The sequence below is a fragment of the Perognathus longimembris genome, chromosome 26, assembly GCF_023159225.1.
Source record: "Perognathus longimembris pacificus isolate PPM17 chromosome 26, ASM2315922v1, whole genome shotgun sequence".
NCBI classification, from domain to species: domain Eukaryota; kingdom Metazoa; phylum Chordata; class Mammalia; order Rodentia; family Heteromyidae; genus Perognathus; species Perognathus longimembris.
The window spans coordinates 3,825,608-3,847,590 of NC_063186.1; the positions used below are offsets into that span (position 1 = coordinate 3,825,608).

The 21,983-nt window shown below is 49.2% G+C and overlaps 2 protein-coding genes across 4 annotated transcripts in view; one reads left to right on the plus strand and one right to left on the minus strand.

The window, feature by feature from the left end:
* Window positions 1–12,359, minus strand: part of Armc8 (armadillo repeat containing 8) — a 41,536-nt gene extending 29,177 nt beyond the window's left edge. For 2 of the 3 annotated variants that reach the window (XM_048334976.1, XM_048334975.1), the window contains exons 1-3: window positions 12,181–12,359; window positions 12,090–12,148; window positions 3,272–3,348 (exon numbers count right to left, since the gene is read on the minus strand). In XM_048334976.1, the coding sequence (XP_048190933.1) occupies window positions 3,272–3,348; window positions 12,090–12,134 (122 nt within the window). In that variant the 5' untranslated portion in view covers window positions 12,135–12,148; window positions 12,181–12,359. Of the gene's footprint in view, window positions 1–3,271; window positions 3,349–12,089; window positions 12,149–12,180 lie in introns of those variants that run through there. The other variant, XM_048334977.1, reaches the window with a different exon arrangement.
* A 1,685-nt stretch (window positions 12,360–14,044) lies between these two features.
* Window positions 14,045–20,754, plus strand: Dbr1 (debranching RNA lariats 1). Its single transcript, XM_048334979.1, has 8 exons — window positions 14,045–14,262; window positions 14,645–14,769; window positions 15,276–15,356; window positions 16,449–16,534; window positions 17,000–17,224; window positions 18,153–18,233; window positions 18,630–18,775; window positions 19,577–20,754. The coding sequence occupies exons 1-8, from the start codon at window positions 14,066–14,068 to the stop codon at window positions 20,274–20,276; spliced, it is 1,641 nt and encodes a 546-aa protein (XP_048190936.1). The 5' UTR covers window positions 14,045–14,065; the 3' UTR covers window positions 20,277–20,754.
* The last annotated feature ends 1,229 nt before the right edge of the window (window positions 20,755–21,983 follow it).

Consider the following 21,983-nt stretch of genomic DNA (forward strand, 5'->3'; position numbering starts at 1 on the left):
CGAGACATTCTGTCATCCCTAGTTTCCTCCATCTTCACCACAGCTTGGGGAAGGACCAAGCCCACAGGGCAGAGGAGGGCACAGCTCGGGGCTGGAGTTGCTTCCGGAACCCCGTGGGCAGTGACAGCCAATCCTCTGAACCCACAGCTCTTACACTAGATGATTATCCCTTTGCCTTCAACCCAGCGGGCCTTATAACAAACTGATGGAAAAATGAATTGCCTTTTATTCTCCACATTTGTGCACAAAATAAAAGGTATCTCTTTCGGTCGGGTATTCTTTCCCCAGAAGATCAAAAGAACACGCTCTCTTGCAAGTCAACTTTAATGTGGGGAGGGGGGAGGGGGGTGCCCTAGTTAGGTTACTGCCATTGGGCCATTAGGTTTTGAACTCAGCACAGTACTAAGCACTGGAGAGCATGCAGAAACACCATACAAAGGACCTGCGCTGAGGCGTTCACACTCTCCTTCGAGAGACAGAGACGACACTCACAGGGTCAGGCAGGGCTGTGTTATAACTGAGTGTTCACAAGGCTAAGAGAGCAGATGCCAAGTGACCTGGACAGACCTCTGCAGCAGCGGTGGTAAAGAACCAGCGCACTCCTAGGAAAGCAGATGGAGAGGGAAGGCAGAACACAGCCCGTTTCTGAGCAATGCAAGGACCCTAGACTAATCCTAGACTGAACTACCTACCCTGCCCAAGGGAGCCAAGGTTCTTTCCACTGAAAATCCAGGCCAACTTAAGAGATGTACTGTATACCATTAACACTATGTGCACTGTAGGTGTAAGTGGAAAAGGCCTGGAAATTGATAGCAATTTAGTTCATTCTTATAAACTACTGCATACTACATATACTTGGAATGTAAATAATTTCAGATACAGTTCTGATTTGTATTAAAAAAAAACAATGCCCCCAAAATGCTGTAAACATTTTGATCTTTCTACAGCACCTATGTCTCCTTAATCATAAGAGGATAATAATTTGGGGGCTCAGAGGCGTGGTGGCTTAATTGGTGGAGAACCTGCCTAGCAAGCACAAAACAAAAACAGGACTAGCAAACACCCGCAAACCAACGAAGGGCACAATTTTGAAAATTAAATATATATACACACACATATATATATGATTACATATCAGTTTACATTTTCCAGAATTAAAGAGTAGAGTAGCTACAGTACCCAAACACTTTTTGAGGCCTAATGTTCTTTAACTCGACCTAATCATGTCCAATGAATATTAAAAAAAATGTATTAGAACATTATGGACTAATGGGCAGTCTACAGATATAAAAAAGCATATACTCAAATACATACAAATACATAGCTACTTGTGGCTTTCACAGTACTACACTTATACACACCCAGACTGCTCATTTGTATGTAAGCAAAAATTATAAACACGTGAAGTAATAAATTCTAGCTAACTCTGCCTCTCTTTTAATCATAATTCCCTGAGCAAATCTGGTTTAGAAGACACGATTTTAAATAAGTAGGACTAAACTAGTGTTACATTTGGTGTTAAACTTTCTTTGTATTTATTGTCAATATTTATTAGGAGGAAATAACCAACTTTTGGTAGCACTAGGGTTTGAACTCAGGGCTTCCCACTTCTTGGCTTGCTTGCTCAGCTGAGACTCTACCACTTGAGTTGGGCTTCCTGCTGGTTACTTAGAGATGAAGTCTAGTGGACTTTTCACCTTGGGCTGCTCTGTAATTCTCAGATTCCAGCCACCTGAGTAGTTAGGATTACAGGCATGAGCCACCAGCACCCAACAAGGAAATAATTTTTTTAGGATACTAACCTAGAATTACCTTAAAACTTAACTACTTAACTTAAAAGTTCTCAAAAAGCCTCATACTGGGCTGGGAATATGGCCTGGTGGTAGAGTGCTTGCCTTGCATACATGAAGCCCTGGGTTCGATTCCTCAGCACCACATATATATAGAAAAAGCCAGAAGGGGCGCTGTGGCTCAAGTGGTAGAGTGCTAGCCTTGAGCAAAAAGGAGCCAGGGACAGTGCTTAGGCCCTGAGTTCAAGTGCCAGGACTGGCAAAAAAAAACAATAACAACAACAAAAAATCTCATACTTTGATGAGAACTTGTGTCATTAGCTCAGGTAGGCAGATATGTCCATAGTCTACAGAAATCGTAGGCACTTCATTTTCTAGAACCAGAAAACTAAATCATTATTACCAAACCAACCTCTTCATTAGATTAAAACCCCCTTCCCCCTCTTTTTGGTGCCAGTCCTGGGACTTGTACTCAGGGCCTGAGCACTGTCCCTGAGGTTCATTTGCTCAAGGCTAGCGCTCTGCCACTAGAGCCACAGCTTTACTTCTAGCTTTTCTGTGATTAATTAGGGATAAGAATCTCATAGACTTTCCTGCCTTGGGGGCTCTCAGTAAGCCAGAAGATCTATACACAAAGCAGCTTAGCTTCTCCACGGCTGAGCTGGAGTAACTGTGCGGCACCGTGTGGCTGGTTAACATTAACACCGGAAGAGAGCAAAGGGTCCAGCTTGCTCTAGCCTAAATGCATCTGATCTTGACCCTGCCCGGTGCGCGCCGTCCCTGGAACAGCTCAGGCCTTGGTCCTGGGTGCTTTCCAGTTCCCTGAGAAGCCTTAGGTTAGACCGAGGCTAGACAGCCCCCTTACAACTCGCCTGTGCAGGGTAGGAGAGGCAGCAAATGGCAAAAGGAGACAATTCCCCTTCCAGTACATTGCTTTACAATGTTTCCTTTTATTAAACACAAGGAAATTCTGGAGAAAAGGGCATGTAGGTTATTGAGAGTTTATCTAAATTTCTAATGATTGACTGCTTTCTCAACTCTGATACTTAAGACACCACTAGAAGATTCAATAACAATTGGCGAGTGAACTAGAAATAATGCAAAACAAAAGCAAAAACAGAAAGAACTAAGACCAATCTACTAGATTATTCTCCCCTTGCTTTCTAGCTACAAAACTGCAATTGTATTCTCTTTCTTTTGTGGCTATTGAAAGCAGCAAAAGCATTCTCCAAAGGAATTTTTTTAATGTGAAACAAGTGTTGTAGGGGGGAAAAAAAAGAAGCTAATCAGGTCAGCAATAACTACCCAACAGACAAGTCTTTACAACGAAGTATTAAAAGTCACAAATGACAGTCTTTCCAAAAAGAAGCCAAAGGGAGGAAAAGAGTTATAACCCTGCGTTTACAGAATTATAGTAGGTAGCAGATTAAAACAAAACAAACAAGACTTTTTGATAAGACTCTTAAATACATACTACTTACATGACACCTTGTAGAACTTTCTGGGGATCAGGGTCAAATAGCCTGTCAACATAGTGGCGACTGCTAGCTGTTACTTCCTAGAAAGTAGGGGAGAAATTATGACATCTGAAGCCATGCATATCAAAATTCATAGCATCACCCCCAACATCAACCAGCTACGTCATCTACCTGAAGGAAGGTGCATAGATTCCTACTGCAGACTTCCTACTGCCTCCTCCTCTTTGTCTGGAATATGCAGGCAAGGGTTTCTTTCTTAAAAGAACTGCAAACTGCAGTGTTCCCTTCAAGATGTCAAAGATCAGTGTTTTTGTTTTTTTTCAAGAGCACCCCACTTCAAAACTAACAAAGTCCATGGAATTACTGCAAATACTGATATTGGCAGGAGAGTTGGGGAAATTAACGTGATTACAAAGTACAAAATTTTGCTGGTTTAAAAGTAAAAGGGGGAAGATACGAAAGACATTTCTGTTGCTACTTTGCTAACTCATTCTAAGAAAAGCTTGGGACCGCAGGACAAGTGGCAGGTTGGGGAAGAAAGAAGATGCTAGTTCTCATTAGAAACTTAAGTGGACAGTGAGCTCTTTCGAGTCTGGGCATACAGTCTTCCTAGACTTAGGGAGTCACAGATGTATCTGTATTTTAATATAGACGAATATAGGCTGGGTGCCGGTGGCTCGTGCCGGTAATCTTAACTACTCAGGACACTGAGATCTGAGGATCTCAGCTGAAGCCAGCCCAAGCAGGAAAGTTGCAAGAGACTCTTACTAAGCATTCAAAACAACAAAAAAAGCAAAGCCAGAAGTGGAGCTATGGTTCAGGTGGGAGAATACTAGCTTTGAGTAAAAAAAAAAAAAAAAAAAAAGCTCAGGGACAGCAACCAGGCCCTGAGTTCAAAACTTAGGCTTGTGACTTAGGCTTGGTATACGTGAAGGAGAGAGAACTTGTCCCTTGGCCAAAGAAAAGGGCGAGGCCGTCTGGTATAAGAGGGAGACTCCTGTGCTGACTCAGAAAAATAGGAAGGAAAAACTTCAATAATAAGAGTTGTCATGCAACTGTAAAACAATTCGGAAGTGGGCTGATTATTGGCCCAACAGAGCTACCTCTCTACTCTAAACTAGATGAGGCTGGGCAAAGCTGGAATTGAAATTCAAAGCGTAAGTGGAGCCGGCGAGAGCACGCCTATCATCCTAGCACTCAGGAGGCCGAGGCAGGGGGATCTCCCAAAGTTCTCGGCCAGAGCTAGATCGTTAAACTATGTCTTCAAAGATGAAAAACAAAACAAGCAAAAAAATAAAAATAAAAAAACCAGCCAGGGGAGATACTTACCTCCTTATGTTTATATTATGGGGTTATGGTCATTTATTTCCTTGGTGGCTAACTCTTTTCTATTTATTTTCAATGTCGTCTTACGCAAAACAAAGAGCATACGCTAAAGGAAGCGGGATTTGCGGCCCACGCGCTTTCAGAAGCCTGCTGGAGTATGCTCATACGCTGTCACCCGGTAGTTGTAAATCATCCCTGAGAGAAAGGAGCTTTCCCAGCGTGCTCAGTGGATGAGCTCAGTGCCAGGCCGGAATGCCAGTTTAAAATGCTAAGTTACGAAACCGCAGCCGTGGAGAGCTCTCGTCTCTCTCGCGGCAATGAAGGGACCCCAAGTCGATGTAACGCTTTCGTTCTCATATCCTCACTGGCAACTCAATCATTTTAGCACTTCCAATAGGAGCTGCGCTTATGAAAACCCAGCAGTAGAAGCAAACCGGCAACAGTGACAGAAATTATTAGACCCACCATAGACCACGAAAGCACTTTCTAATAGGGTCTGTTTTCCTAACACAACAACACAACCAGGGTTGAAAGGACTCTGTCATAATTATCGGTCCCTATTTCTTGGTGTGGAAACACAATCCTCTTATGATCTTCATCCAGAGGTCAGATCAGGCAATGACACAAAGCAATAAATACATCAAGAGCCAAAGCTAGGGTGAAGCAAGTTATTATTATTACTTTGTTGTTATCAATCCACTGAAGAATAATTTTCCTCTTTGGTTTTTGTTAACAATAAGTCCTTCTGGGCATGTCAAACCCTTAGCCTCTCTTGTTTGGTGATGGCTCTTGGTTTTACTGCTCCCTCCCTCCCGTTCCACAGCACTACATCTCTAGCCTTTCAGAGTGGTTAAGAAAGTCATACAAAGGTTCTGCATCGGGACTGAAAGACACAGGAATGGCAACCCTTCTGCACTGGGGATCTGGAGCAAGGCAGTACCCTGAAGGTGAAAAGCAGAGCAGGACCCAATACTCTTCTTCTATGTCCCCTACTCGTATTTGAAAACACAAGTCTACGCAAGATGACGAAGGCAGCACGAAGGGGGAGTTACCAGCTGGGAGAACTAGGCGAGGCAGGCTTCTCCTCGGGCAGGGTGAGTGACAGTGCACCAGGAAGGACAAGGAAAAACAAACAGGCCAATGTTGGGATCCCAGCCCCAGGACACGTAAACCAACACGTTCACGCACCAGCAAGTGCTGGCTGTGAAAAAGAACACGGGGTACGTGTCTCCAAAGAGAAGATGGCTCAGGAAAGCCTGGGCCCGCAAACACCCCTGGCAAGCCTGATGCACAGCCAAGGGAGGCGACCCGGGGGCGGCTGCGGGGTTGTGCCGGCCCACGCGGCAGCTTACGTGACGTTAGTGTTCCACACTGAGATTGGGCAATAGAGACCCTCTGCCAACTCCCACGGTACACTGCGGCAGGGATAGCGGGCTAGCTGTCTTATGACTAAAAGGCTTTGCCGTGCCTTGGAGCTCTCCATGGTGCTTGGCCCGGATCTGGTTGCCTCTTCATTGGCGGCTGCCCTGGCTTTCCCATCACAGTCCCCTTTGGGGTCTACCTGACGTGTCATCTGCACTGGGTTTGCAATAATCGCTGTCATGAGCCACTCGATACCCCAGAACCGACCCCCGCCCCCCCGACACACACATACCAACTGCTACACAAAGACCTTTCTATGGACACAAAACCCTTGTGGGAGATGGCCAGCTTATTCTGGACAGAGAAATGAAAGGCCTTCGGAACCGAACCCCACACACCGCCTCGTATGAATCGTAAAGCTGTATTGTTATACTTTTATCACACCTTCACGTGACTTAATTATGTGTTGTTTACTTTTCTGGGAAGTGCTTACCCTTGAAGGGCTAGGAACCAGTGATCCATAAATGTTGGTGTCAGCAGACACCACCACCTCACCAAAAAGGTAAAACTTCTGTGTGCCATGTCTGATCGAGACATTTATCATGGCTCTTCCTTTTCCTTGGTCTTCCTACCCATCATCATTCAGATTCAGAGCTTTCTGAAAGCCGAATAAAAACCCCTCCTCCCTGACTAGAGCAAAAGATGCATCTTCTATAATAATTTTCCAGGTGGCAAGCATCTTCAAACATTAACAGGTCCCAGGGACTGGGTATGCCTCCCACTAGAGCACAGTTCTATTTTCTAATATAAAGCACAACACTGTGCTCACTGTCCTCATTCCCAAATACCCCTAGTATGAACACACTGAAAAGTCTAACTAGCTCTTTATTTATTCTTCTAAGCTTGTGGAATGAAATCAAAATGACAAGTTTGAGGAGCACTTCTGCAAAGCTGATCTCAAGTGGAATGCCTTTCATTTCTAGCCGAATAGTCCAGGGATTACAGCAGGGTTCAGTGATAGCAGCTACGCTCTGGTTCCCAGAAGGTAACAGGAATTCTGTTTTGTTGAATTAATACCTTCACCAGAACTCCACACAGCAGATGGTATTGTGAAACAACCGCCAACTGAGAAATCACAAAGATACAAGTCACCAGGCTGGGGATGTGGTCAGCCCTAAGTTTATTATGTACATACTAAATCTTTTAAAATGTAAAGACTCAATACACAGGCCTTTCTGATTCTTCATAGTTCAAAAGACTCCCTAAATGCTGGGTGCCTGAATTTAGGTGGCAATCTTATCTTAAAGACATAAAAGGTCCTGAAACATACAATAAGCACACCCGATTCTTCACACACTGCTGCTAGAAAGGAAGTTCCTCTCCTGACTAATTTATGACCACCTGCTGATGTACCCTGTGCTTACTGGTAAGATAAACTAACTACAATTTTTTAAGGGTGCTGAACAGATTTCCTTCTGTATTTATGACTAAAAACCAAGGTGAAGCAGACTTGGATTTGTCAGTTGCCTATGTAAGAGAGCAAATCAGTATGAAGCAATAGGCAAAACCAACCAAATACAACTGTCAAGAATCCAACAAACTCAAGTACTATCTGGATTTGGAATAGCCTATAGTTCTGAAAAGCAGACTGGCATCTGGAAGAGTGTAGAGAAGGCAGTTTGTTAAGTTTATTTAGCTCAACAGGTACCTAAGCTGTCTATACAAGCCTGCAATGTGATCAAAGGCCTATTTACCTTGCCTCTCTCAAACCACTACAGTGGCCAAACTCAATCCTCTTAGCAAGGTCTTGCAAGGGCACACATAATTTTAGGAACAAGTCTAAGAATTCTTCACTAAATGTTAAGATTCTGTGGCCTTCTTCCTGTTTTATTCCTAAAATTTTACATTTTACAATAAAATCTATCATCCACTTTGAGTTACGGTTTGTATAAGGTACAAGGTTGAGATCCAAGTTCTTTTGGAGAGCCAGGTACTGGGGGCTCATGCCTGTAATCCTAGCTACTCAGAAAGCTGAGATCGGAGGATCACAAAGCAAAGTCAGCCCAGGCAGGAGCTCTTAGCGCCAAATAACCGCCAAAAAGCCAGAAGGAGAGGTGTGAGTCAAGTGGTAGAGCAGCAGCCTTGAGAGAAAAAGCTAAGAGAGAACATGAGACCCTGAGCTACAGCTCCAGTACTGGAACAAAATCAAAACACAACCAAGTTTTTTTAGGAGATGCAGTACTAGGGACTGAACCCCAAATACCACTCTACCACTTAGCTGTACCTGCAGAACCAAGGTGTTTTTGGTTTGTCTGGTGGTACTAGATCTCATAGGCCTCACGTTGCTAGGATGGCACAGGAAGGCCAAGCCACGCCTCCTGGCCTCTTCTGCGCCATGTTGAGGATAGGGCCCTGCTTCCCACCCAGGTGTGTGCCTGAGCAGCAATACACTAACTTTCAGGCTTTCCCACGAAACTGCAAACTCCTTTTGGTGGAGATGAAGTCTCATGGGCTTTTCTGCTTGGGCTGGCCACCAATCACAATCCTGTCAATTTCAGCTCCCCCCCCCCCCCCCGGGAATCTTAGGATGACAGGTGTGAACCACCCCACCCTGCTATGGGGTGGGTAAGGAGGAGTCTCACAAATGTTTCTGCTTGGGCTGGCTGCAAACCACAGTCCTCCCATTCTCAGCCTCCTGAGTCCCTGGGACTTCAGCACCAGCCACTAGTGCCCAAAGTTCTTTGTGAACCTAGATTCAAGAGGATGGAACAACAAGCTACAGATCTGGAGAAAGTACTTGCCAACACCTACCTGAAAGATAGGTGTTTATGTATCTAAAATACATAAAGAGCTTTCAAAATTCAGCTGTTAAAACAAAGAGTCCAACTTGGAAGGGGACCAAAAGATAGGAAGAAATATTTCACCAGAGGACGCGTAGATGGCAAATGAGCAATGCAAAGACTTTCAACATTACAAGCCATTAGAGAAATAAATGCAAACGCAGACCAAGATGAGACAGCACCACACACCTGCTCAACCAGTTAACATGGAGAACCACGGTGAGGATGCAGAGAAGCTCAAGTGTCTCGTCTGTTAGGAATGTACATGCAACAGTGTCGCCACTCTGGAAGAATTCATCACATCTTCTGTACGGAGCACACGCCAACTGCGTGCCCTGGAAACATGTCTGCTCACAGCAGCTTGTAATGGCCCAAACTGGCAAACGACCAAAACGTCCAGTAGGTGAATGATTCAACAGACCGGCATACAATGAGTTCCCATCCCCTATGATGGCCACTTAGCAAGAAAGAAGATGGAACACACAGACACACACCACTGACTGCACAAGTCCTACCCATGCGCGCAGCAACCTGGACGTGTCTCGAGAGCGCTACGCTGAGTGGCAAGAGCCAGTAGCAGAAAAGCCACGTGGTGTACGGCCTGGTTTAGGTCACGTCGTAGGAAAGGGCATCGCAGAGGTGGGGAGCGGCTCTGTGGTTGTCGAGGGTTACCGCTGGTCACGGGGCGGAGGGGGTGACGAGACGATAGAGAGACAGACATCCCCGAAGGAGGATTGTCTCAAAACGTTCTTTGGGAAAATTAATGTCGATGTTGAAATGAGCAGCACAACAGGAGGAAAAATAATTAAGGCCAGGCAGGGTGACAGGCTGAGAGAGAGCGGCTCGTAAGAGGAAGGCCGGCAATACACCGAGACCTCCCCTCCCGACCCCTCCGAATCTTAATTATAGGATACACTGTGACTGGGCGGGCATAAATAATATGTTCTCCACGAGGGTGACCATCAGAACAGAGATATGAGAGAAACAAAGACAAAACCTACAAAGCTGAAGAACTGACCGGGGCGGGGGCATGAGGAAGAGTCAGGGGCCAGCAGTAAAGGATGAGTGGCAGGCACACCGTTAACAGAAGTTCGGGAACTTGTCGTTCATCCCTTGTAGGAGAAAGAATGTGCTCTGTTGGATGTGACCGGTGACGCCGGCACAACTTAAAACGCTGAGACCGCGTGCAGGAGAAAAGTCAAGGCTGGCAGTGCAGCTGGGCACAGCAGTGGCGTCGGCCTGTAACTCAGCAGTGGAGTGGTAGGAGGAGGAAGAGTTCGAGTTTGAGACCAACCTAAGCTATAGACAGAGCACAGAGAGACTGTTTCAAGTTTTAAAAAAGGAGGGAAGACAGACCTGGAATGTTCACGTATGACTCAAGTTGTTAAGATTAGGAGAGCAAGGGAGGTCTCTCAGGGTGATGGTATTTAAAACAAGTTGATGCCTTTTCACACTCGGGAGTTACCCAGACCACGAGGTCCTTGACAGCATTTCTGATCTCATCGCTGCATTCCCGAAAGTACCTCAAGTACCCAATACGGGGCTGTGTACCTGCCTGCTAATAGTACCTTGGTTACTAAAAGAATCAACCACTCATAATGATTTCTGATGAATATAAAATGGTGACCTAGGTGGCAGGGTGAAAGGTATAAGCTTCACCTTAAATCAGTAAAATCAGCCAAGCACCAGTAGCTCACACCTGTGACCCTAGTCAGGAGGCTGAGATCTGAGGATCAATCAAGATTTGAAGCCAGTCAGCCAGTGAAGTCTGTGAGAAAAACCTCCAATTAACCACCAAAAATCTGGAAGTGGCGCTGTGGCTTCAGTGGCAGAGCGCTAGCCTTGAGCAAAAAGAAGCCAGGGGCAGTGCTCAGGCCCTGAGTCCAAGGCTCAGGACTGCTCCCCACCCCCCCCCAAGTGAAGCAAATAACAAATTTCACCTATACACACTATACAAGTTGATAATCTATCAAGCAGTAAGGCAACTGTTCTTTGAGGTATACTGAAGAACAATCAAGCAGTAGATGATGTAATTGCAAGGCACTGGAGAGATCTGGAAGAACAAGGCTTGAGGCTAAAAATTAGCAGGGCTCTCTCTCTCTCTAGGCAGGAGACACATGTAGAAAGAAACCATGAGTTCAAGCCTCAGGACCCGCATTTAAGGAAAGAAAAAAAAAAAGGAAGAAAGAAAAAGCTTTTCACTTCGTTGTCGCCTTAAGCATTTTCAAGGCCACAGCTCGCTGGCTAACACACGGCTTGCGTTTTCAGACAGGTGTGCTTGTGGGAGAAGAGGAAAAAACCAGCTGCAGCCAACCTGACACAGCACCCGCAATCCAACCACCCACCCCGCCTTCCCATGTCAGAGTCCCTTCCTTCCCCACGCTAAAAGGTGGGTCTAGTCCACCTTGTGGGGTCTTCCTTTCCTTCCTTCTTTTCCAAAGCCGGGCCCTGGATACCATGAGTAAGTAACACGGACTGTTCTGAGTCAGTCACCCAGTTCATCGCCCAGCAACTTTCCCTAGCACGGGTCCTGGGTCCTCTCAAAGGCTAACAGTGGAAGATGGATGGAAAGGAGTCTTCCAGTGAGGGCAAGAAAACAACAACGACGACAGCACTTAGCAGAGGTATTGCTTCTTGCCAGACCAATACAGAACAGAATCCCTTCTTTCCATAGTGGGGGGGGGGTAGCTGTCCTCCTCCGCCCCCCTTTAATGAAGATGACAGTGAAGGAAGGATTGGAAGGAAGAGGGGAGGAAGAAGAAAAGAGGTTTAAAATTAAAAAAAAAAAATCAAGCAAGGATCACCAGGTGCTAGGAGCGCATGTGACCTCGGGGAAGGGAAAGGGAGGCTGGGACGGGGGCTGGGGGGGGGCGGGAGGGGGGCTGGGGGGGGAGGGGGGCTAAGGGGTGGGGGGGCGCCTGGCGGGGCTGGGACGCCGTGGGAGCCCCGGCGGCCTGGCGAGGGCGGGAGGATGCAACGCCCCCCACCCCGGTCCCCCCCCTCACCCCGGTCCCTCCCCCCCCCCCACATACTCCGGTCCCCCCCCCCACCGCCCGGCCGGGCCGCCGGGTGTGCGGGGGGCCCCACCCCCCCACCGCGCGCCGCCTCCTCCTGCGGCCTCACCCCGCGGCGGCGGCCGAGGCGCGCGGGTCGCGGCCGAGGGGAGGGCAGGGGGAGGGGTGGGGTGGGGAGGGCGGGGGACCCGGCTCGCCGCGTCCCGGGGCGGGGGGGGGGGGCGCGGGAGGGGAACGCGGAGAGGCCGGCTGGGGCTCCCCGAGCGGCGGGTCACTCACCGAGAGGACGCTCATGCGGATTGGGGTGTCCAACAGGCACGCCATCTTGGGCCTTCCCCCTCCCCCGGCCCCCCTCCTCCTTCCCCCGCGCCCCCGGGGCCGCTGCCTGCCCGGCGGCGCCCGCGCGGGGGCCGGCACTTTCGACACCCGCCTAGCGACCCGTCCACCGGAGGAGCCTCGACGGGAAAGTCAGACCGGGAGACCAGAACGCACGGCTCCGCCGCCGAGGCCGCTCGGGGACCCGGAGGGAACGCGCCCGACCGAGTCACGGAGGGAGGGGAGGGCGGGGAACGCGGCCGGCGCCCGCTGACGAATCGTCGGTTGCGAAGCGGCAGCTAGCCCGCGGCTGGGGTCGGAGGTGGGCGCGGGCGGCGCCGTGCGCATGCGCGGAGGGCGGCCGGGGCCGGGCGCCGTGGGGGGCGTGGCTTCGCGGGCGGGGGGCGGAGCTTGGAGCTGGCGCGGCCGAGCGGTCCCCGCTGGAGACGTCGCCGTCGCTTTTCCTTCTCAGGTGGGGCCGCCGGGCTCCGGGCCGGTGCTTTTCCGCGCTCGGCGTCCCCGTCGGTACCCCACAGGGGATCTCACAAACCAGGCCTCCCCGCCACCGCCCCAGGCGGGTGGGTCCGAACAGGACCGGGGGCCCGACCCGCTTCTCCCGGGGTGTGCTGTCACTGGCCGCCGTGGGGGCGGGGGAGGGCGGGGGAGGGCGGGGGAGGGCGGGGGGAGGGGGGGTCCGTCCCGGCGACCTGATCACATTTCCCATTAGTTAGCTGCGGCTTTTCTGGAGTGATAAATGAAGAGTTCCTAGGGAGCCCCAATAAAGTATTGGCAACGACTCTGGAAGGTAGGAAGCATTGCACCGTGTGTGTGTGCGTGTGTGCGTGTGTGTCCGTGTGTGTCCGTGTGTCCTAGCAGCCCAGTTCTGGCCTCTTAAGTCATGGATCAAAATGTCTGAATGTGTTATACTGAAACACTGAGGATTGAGGCCAAACGCCTGATTTTGACGGTTACCTCTCCCCTGGACTAAAGCTATATATATACATATTTCCATATAACAAATATTAATAAATGTAAATGTTGCATATGATAAATGTAAATAAATATATATATGCTTACATATTGTTAGCATTTCCCCAGCCTCAGGTCCTCAGCTCCTCCCACCAGCCCCCCCCAGATCCACCCATACCTAAGGAGCCACCCCTACTCACTACCTACCTACTTCCCCTTTACACCCCCAGAGAGAGAAGCTGCCACCTGGATAAGGTGCAGACAGCCATGTTGCTCCCTCTCCCGTGGGAACTATGGCCCCACTTAATAAACCTCCTCATGAACCTTCTTCTCCTGCCTGTGATGATCTCCGCAGGGTCCCCTGGGATGGCCGGGACCTGTCCTCTCATGTATAGTATATATAAATAGGTGCCACATGCTATAGCTCTACGTGTGACAAAGCATATAACATATATAACCTGTGTTATAGTATGGCCCGTAGCATGCGTATTATGTGGTGCGTGCACATCATGTAGTATCACACTGCACACGCTGCATGCTGTATATGCCGTGCACCGTACGTTATAGCACAGGCTCTAGTACAGCACATATTATAACACATACTATGCTCCATCACGTGACAGCTCTCAGGTCGTGTCGTACCCGCAGCACGCGTCTGTATCCGGCTGCACTCTGGATACTGAGGACGGCATGATCTGGGGCAACGTGTCCCGCGTGGACAGAAGCACGGCGCACGGAGACGCGTGCTGACACGGAGATGAACATCCCCCTCCCGGGCCTCCAGCGCGTGGGCCGCGCGCTTCCGGGGCTGCCGCTCTCGCGAGGCCGGCGGGCCGGAAGTGACGTCACGGCGGGTCGCAGGCGGCGGCGGCCGGCGCCGCGGCAGGGCGCGTCGATGTGGTTGGCGGGAAGCGGCGGCGGCGGCGGCGTCCGTGCGGTGCGGGGCGGGGCGGGGCGCGGCGGGCGGCACGATGCGGGTGGCGGTGACCGGCTGCTGCCACGGCGAGCTGGATAAGATCTACGAGACGCTGGCGGTGGCGGAGCGGCGCGGCCCGGGCCCCGTGGACCTGCTGCTGTGCTGCGGCGACTTCCAGGCCGTGCGCAACCAGGCCGACCTGCGCTGCATGGCCGTGCCGCCCCGCTACCGGCACATGCAGACCTTCTACCGGTGAGGCCCGCGCCCGAGGGAAGGGCGCTCCCCTCCACCCCCCCGCCCCGCCCGGGGTGGCGCGTGGGATTTGAACTCAGGGCCCCCACGCTCCTCCACTGGAGAGACACAGCTCCACTTCCCGCTTTTTGATGGCGAATTGGAGAGGAGAGTCTCCTGGCGTTGACCACCATCCCCACCCCCAGGCCGGCTATGAGCCTGGCTGGACCCCCAGATCTCAGCCTCAAGTCAAGGCTGGATACAAGGAGATCCTTTACCAAGAGCTTGCCAACGTTTTTTTTTTTTTTTTTTTTTGAGCGAGATCTGCTTTGCCCTCCAGCCGTTAGTCTGCATCCCTGCTGGATTTGACGACTGAGAACTTACTCTCTTTCTGTGTTCTTAGGTATTACTCCGGAGAGAAAAAGGCCCCGGTTCTCACGATCTTCATCGGCGGAAACCATGAGGCTTCGAATCATTTGCAAGAGTTACCCTACGGTGGCTGGGTGGCGCCCAACATTTATTATTTAGGTATGTGATCGCGGGGCGGGGGGGGGGGGGGCTTGTTGGAATTTCTATTAATTAGGCAGCATCTTGAGGTACAGTGGTGTTTTCGCAATGTCATTTTGTTGTTAATTTTATCATGGACATTAATTGACGTGGTTATTACGTGGGGCTGCGTTGAATTCCAGGCCTCTGCAAAGTGTATTTATTCTCTTACAAAAGGGATTGCCTTTGTCTATGATAATTTTATTTATTTATTTACTTATTTACTGTGGGTCCTGGGACGTGAACTCAGTGCCTGGGCTGGGCTGTATCCTTGAGCTTTTATGCTCCAGGGTAGCGCTCTACCACTTGAGCCACAGCTCTACTTTTGGCCTTTTTGGTCATGAATTGGAGATAGGAGTCTCATAGACATTCCTCTCCTGCTGGCTTTGAAATGCGATCCTCAGATTCCAGCCTCCTGAGTAGCCAGGATTACAGGCGTGAGCCTCTGGGGCCCAGCAGTAACTTGATTTCACTGCGCAATTTTCCAGGTTTGGCAGGTGTGGTGAAATACCGAGGTGTGAGGATTGGTGGCATCTCTGGGATCTTCAAATCTCACGACTACCGGAAAGGTATTATCGTTGGGAAAACTTGTTCTACAGTTTTAGAACTTACCCTCCGTAGAGTAATGCAAGAATGACATACGCTGTTGACTTATTGCACTTTATTTCTCCTGTGAATAATTTTATTCTTAATTTTTATGTTTCATTTTACTTGTTTTTTTGCCTTTTTTGTGCAGGTCCTGGGACTTGAACTCAGGGCCTTGGCTCTGTCCTTGACCTTTTTTTTTTGTTCAAGGTTACACTTGAGCCTTAGCTCTACTTCAGCTTTTTTAGTAGTTTAGTGAAGATAAGACTCACGTAGACTTTCTGGCCCCGGCTGGCTTTGAACTGTGATCCTCAGATCTCAGCCTCCTAAAAAGCTGTGCCTGGCATTCACCTGACTTTTATCCTCATTCTTTCCTATCTTTCTCCTTGCCAGGCAAGCTCTGTTCCCAATTGTTGTTTATCATTCACTAGATTACTCTGTATTTCCAGGATACCTGGGAAAGCTGGGAACAGTGTATCAAACAGCATGTTTTCAGCAATTGTCAAGTCACAAGTCTATTCCTGTTCTTTTGCTTTGTATGGTGGTTTTTCTTTTTGTGTGTGTCAGTCCTGGGGCTTGAACTCAGGGCCTTGGCCAGTCCTGGGCCCAGGCACAGACCCTGAGCTTCTTTTGCTCAAGGCTAGCACTCTACCACTAGAGCCACAGCGCCACCTGTGGCCTTTTCTGTTTATGTGGTACTGAGGAATTGAGCCCAGGGCTTCGTGCATGCTAGGCAAGCGCACTGAGCCACATTCCCAGCCCCCTCTCTCTGGGTTTTTATGCTCAAGGCACTCTACCACTTGAGCCACAGCTTCACTCTGGCTCTCTTTGGATAAGAGTCTCATGGACTTTCCTACCCCGTCTGGCTTTGAATAATGTTCCTCAAATCTCATCCTCCTGAGTAGCTAAGATTACAGGTAGCAGCCACCATGCCTGGCTGTTCTGTATGTTTTTAACCTCTAGCATGGATTTACAAAGATAGGCTCTTGGCTATGCGCTTATTTCCATGCATGCATGTTGTATCAGTCCTGGGAAGACTGTTGATATAATATAGTTTGTTTGTCTTCTCATTTAAGGTCATTTTGAGTGTCCTCCTTACAACTCATCTACAATAAGGAGTATATATCATGTGAGGAATATTGAAGTCTATAAACTAAAACAGGTATGTAAAAAGGACATCACAGCGGACTTGACATTAAAAGTGAGGTGATTTTGTACCAAAATGCATTTTGACCCTATGATTATGCTACTTCAGAGAACAGCCATTTAATATTTGTAGAATTTAGAGAGTTTGAATTGCTTTTTAGGAGTTTCACAGGTGGCTAGACTTTTGATTTTTCTTTTAATAGTTAAGAATTCTTTCAGATACTTAAGGTAAAAGTAAAGAATTAGGTATCAAAGCCAAGCATCGTGCTTCACGATTGCAGTCCCAGCTATGGGACACTTAGGATGGTTGCTGAGGCAGAGAAAAGCCGTTCCTCTGCTTCGATGGGTGAACAGCCTCATGTGTTAGGATGGGTCCCTGGGATGAATTCTGCAGACGTCTCAGTGGTAGAGACAAGGGACGGGATCGTTCTGGCTAATGAAGCTCTTGTTGAGAGTTTTCCTTCCCGTTCCGTTCTCAAAGCTGAAGCAGCCTATAGATATATTCTTATCTCACGATTGGCCCAGAAGCATCTACCACTACGGGAATAAGAAGCAACTCCTGAAGACCAAGTCCTTTTTCCGACAAGAGGTGGAGAATAACACACTGGGCAGCCCGGCGGCCTCGGAGCTTCTAGATCACCTGAAGCCCACTTACTGGTTCTCCGCCCACCTCCACGTCAAATTCGCAGCCCTGATGCAGCATGAGGTGGGGAGCCCAGTCCCCCCTCTCTCTCACCTCGAACTAGACGCGGTGGGCGCAGTTGTCAAGCTGGAGAGACGAACAAGAGTCACTCACCTCCTCTGAGTAGCTCGGTCTCGGCGTGGTGGAGAAGCCAGCAATTACAGAGCAGTCTGAGTTTGGTGGGAAGATGGCGGGGCGCAGTGGGGAGGGAATTGAGGGCTGACCTGAGCCCTGCAGTGCCCGGCAGAAATAAGCCCTTCTGGGCGTCCCTTTTGGTTCTCAGTTTTGTGTTGTACTGGTTAGTAAGGTCTGGCCTCAGGCCTTTAAGCTCTTATTGAAGTCTGGTGCTCTACCACTTGAGCCACGGCTCTACTTGTTGAGTGTTTGCTGGTCAATCTGGATAAGAGGCTCATGGACTCCTCTGTCCAGGCTTGGCTTTGGACCTCAGTCCTCAGATCTCTGAGTAGCTAGGATGACAGGCGTGAGGACTTGCGCCCACCAGCACTTGGGTTTTTCAGGGAGACTCGTGGATGACCTTCACATTCATGATTTCTCCCTGCTTGCTTTTTGTCCGTTCACTTGTTACCCCCCCCCCAAAAAAAAGCTCTTTTGGATAATTATATAGCAGGAAATTTGCATACAATTCAGTGATTGAACTTGTGTTTTCAGAGTTATGCAGATGTCAGTTTGATCCAGTTTGGGTGACTGTTTTTTCAGTAATACTGAGGACTGAACTCAGGGCCTTCTGCTTGGTTGGCAGGAGCTCTTCCACTTGAGACATGCACCCCAGTCCAGCCTTGCCCTCCATTGCACAGTGAATGTAGGATTTTTTTTAGGTAAAGTAACATTCATTTGATGGTACATAGCTTAGGAGCATTTGTGATACTGTCGTAGTCCAAATGTGAATTACTGGCGGTGCCTTAATATTCTGTAATTGTCTTATCTTGTCTAGGCCACGGATAAAGGAGAGACAGCCAGAGCGACGAGATTTTTAGCCTTGGACAAATGCTTACCACATAGAGACTTTCTTCAGGTAAACACAAAATATTTCGCAATACAGTCTTTAACTCTTGCAGTGATTAAAACGTTTGTTTTCTTTCTCTTTTCTTCTGCCAATCCTGGGGCTTGAACCCGGGTCGTGGGCACTGTCCCTGAGCTTTTTTTTGCTCAAGGCTAGCTAGCACTCTTATCACTTGAGAGCCACAGCCCCACTTCCGGCGTTGTAGTTTATTGGAGGTAATATTCCCGGGGACCCGCCTGCCAGGGCTGGCTGTAACCCTCAGATCTCCTCCTCCTGAATAGCTGGGATTACAGGCATGAGCCACTGGCGCCTGGCGTCAGTTCCTTTATGACTTGATTAGCTTGTCCTACCCTCCTTGGGCCATCCGTAGCGTGCACGCGTCACCCCTCGTGCTGCCTTCTCCCCCAGGTCTTAGAGATCGCACACGACCCCAGTGCTTCCGACCAGCTGGAGTACGACGTGGAATGGCTCGCCGTGCTCCGCGCCACGGACGACCTGGTGAACGTGACCGGGGGCCTGTGGAACACGCCGGAGAACAACGGCCTGCACGCACGGTGAGCGCGGGGAGGTCGCTGCGGCTGCGTGCCTGTCGCGTCGTTTCGTGTCGTGGTGTTCGGTCTGTGGGACGGACGCAAGGCCAGGGGAGGGGTCTCCTGGGACCTGGGCGTGGGGCAAACCTACCAAGCCTGTCTGCGGACCTGACAGAACCTCCGAGGCCCAGTGCTGGGGTGGCATCTTCAGCCCGGGTGGGTGTAGCCCTTACCCCCACCCCCCACCCCCGGCCCGGGCAGGCATAAGTGTGAGAACAACTGCGGGTTGACTGATTGTTACAGTGGGAGAAGCTACACGTTTTCTCCCAAGGGAGACGAGGAAGGGGACAGCCTCATTCCACGGTTTCTGAGCGCATGGATGTGATGGTAATGATTGGAGTCATGGTGCTGGTTTTTGAGGCGGGAATCGCCACGTTTTGTTTTGTTTCGCTAAGAGTTTTGAATTTCTTTTTTGGGGTTTTTTTTTTTTTTTTTGGCCAGTCCTGGGCCTTGGACTCAGGGCCTGAGCACTGTCCCTGGCTTCTTTTTGCTCAAGGCTAGCACTCTGCCACTTGAGCCACAGCGCCGCTTCTGGCCATTTTCTGTATATGTGGTGCTGGGGAATCGAACCCAGGGCCTCATGTATATGAGGCAGGCACTCTTGCCACTAGGCCATATCCCCAGCCCAAGAGTTTTGAGTTTCGAAGCAGTCTCACCATAGAGGATTTTGCCGGGTGATTCCTTTCCTCTCCGTGCACGCGGCTTGCCGGCCGGGCCGGTTCTTACGTGAGGGGCTAACCTGTGGACGTGGCTCGCCCCTTCCAGGTGGGATTACAGTGCCACCGAGGAAGCCATGAAGGAGGTCCTGGACAGCATGCACCAGGACCTCAAAGTGCCCTGCAACTTCAGCGTCACCGCGCCCTGCTACGACCCCAGCAAGCCGCAGGCCCCCGGGCAGCCGCTCCACAGGATCAACCCTCAGACCACCGAGTTCTGCGCCCAGCTCGGCATCACGGACATTAACGTGAGGCTTCAGGAGGCCAAGCAGGAGCCCCCCCCGTGTGGGGAGGACGAAGAGCAGGAGGAGGGGAGCAGCGACTCTGCGGAAGACCAGAGCGAATACACCCCCGACACCTCCGCCCTGTCCTCCATTAATCCCGATGAGATCACGCTGGAGGAGGAGGAGGAGGGGGAGGGGGAGGAGGGGGACGGGGAGAGCTGTGCGAGTTTGCCCAGTGACATGAACACTCCCTCGGTAGAACCTTCTTGCAGTCAGGCTTCTGATCTCTCCACAAGCTTTTCCGACGTGAGGATCCTGCCGGAGTCCATGATTGTGTCTTCTGATGACCTACCGGGCTCTCCACCGGGTAGCAAAGGGACCCCAGAGGATGATGGGAAGGATTTCACTGAGGTGCCGCTGAAGAGGCTGAGCAGTGAACACGAACCCGAACAGAGAAAGAAAATCAAGAGGAGGAATCAAGCCATCTATGCAGCAGTAGATGACGATGATGATGAGGAAGCATAAGACGTGGACTTCACTTCCTATTATGTGTACATATGTGATTTTTTTGAGACCCTATTTTTCGAGTTGGATTTTTAATGCGAGGAATACCTTTGTAATAATGAAGTTTTAAAAGGGGATTTAAGATATCAACTTTGTCTTTAGGCTTTTATATGTTTTGAGACACAAACGCATGAACGTTTCCTGTACGGTCTTTATTGACCTATGTCACTAACCTCCGTTTCTAGGCACTCACTGCTCATGTGCTTCATGCAAACACGTCTTCTGCAGTATGGCACTATGAACGCAGAGGACACATGAATTTTTTTCAGGGAGTTAAAATGACTATAAAATATATTTTGATGTATTCAAAAAGAGGTATATTTATGTTTTTCAAAGCCCCGTCAGTTTTGTACATATAATTATGTGTCCCTCCTTTTCATGATCATCTGGTCCCCAATCAGCTTAATGTCCATCAGAAATAAATTGCAATTGGAGATGATATATAACATTTCAGGAGGGCTGGGAATATGGCCTAGTGGCAAGAGTGCTTGCCTCATATACATGAAGGCCTGGGTTCGATTCCTCAGCACCACATATATAGAAAAGGCCAGAGGTGGCTCTGTGGCTCAAGTGGCAGAGTGCTAGCCTTGAGCAAAAAAAAGCCAGGGACGGTCCCTAGGCCCTGAGTTCAAGGCCCAAGACTGGCAAAAACAAAATATAAGATTTCAGGAAATTATTTAAATATTAAAACAGGTAAAACATGAAATCCTACACTTCATTGCTAGCATTCGATATCCTTATTGACCTTTGCATAGTGTATTTCACCATTACCTTTCATTTTATGCAAGTATAGGGAGTATATACAGATTATTTTCTCCACAGGGCAGCTTAGTATGAATGGATCAACGAGTAGCAGGATACCACTGGCTCATTCCTGTAATTCCAGCTACTCGGGGCTGATAGGAGGATTACCATTCAAAGCCAACCAGGGCAGGAAAGTCTGTGAGACTCTAACCTCCAGTGAGCCACCAAAAGCCACAAGTGGAAGTGTGGCTCAAGTAAGTGGTAGAGTTGCTAGCCTTGAGCAACAAAACCTCCGGCACGGCCCTCAGACTTTCGAGTTCAAGCCTCAGGACAAGCACAAAAACGTGTACTCCCCCAGCTGCTTCCATTTCCAGTGGTCCTTAGTCCCTGCATATATCCAAATATCCTGGCATAATTTTCCTTATAACTTCCTTTTCGCACTTCCTGTAGTGATGATCGGTTGGTGATAAATCACTTCAGCTTTTGTGTATCTGAAAAACTGTCTCCTTTTTTAGGAAAGTGTTTTCATTAACATGCACTAGTTGTACAAGGGAGTTTTAAGGGTGATATTCCATACATGTTTATGATATACCCGATCAACCCCACCCTTCCACTCTACCTCTGAAAACCATCTCAGCAGGTTTCAGCTGTGCTTTGGTCTGTGTATAAAAGTACTTCAACCAAAAGAGTGTTTTGCCTTTCGTTTGACATAGTTTCAGAGGATTGAAGTCTGTATTGACTTGTTCCTTTACTCTTTTACAAGAAATTGCTTATTTTTTTTTTCTCTCCCTCTAATGTTCATTTCTTTTCTGATTGCTTTGTGTTGTTGTTTTGGTGCTGGTACTGGGGCTTGAACTCTGGGCCTGGGCATTGTCCCTTAGCTTTTTCACTTCAGGCTGATGCTCTATCCCTTGAGCCACAGTT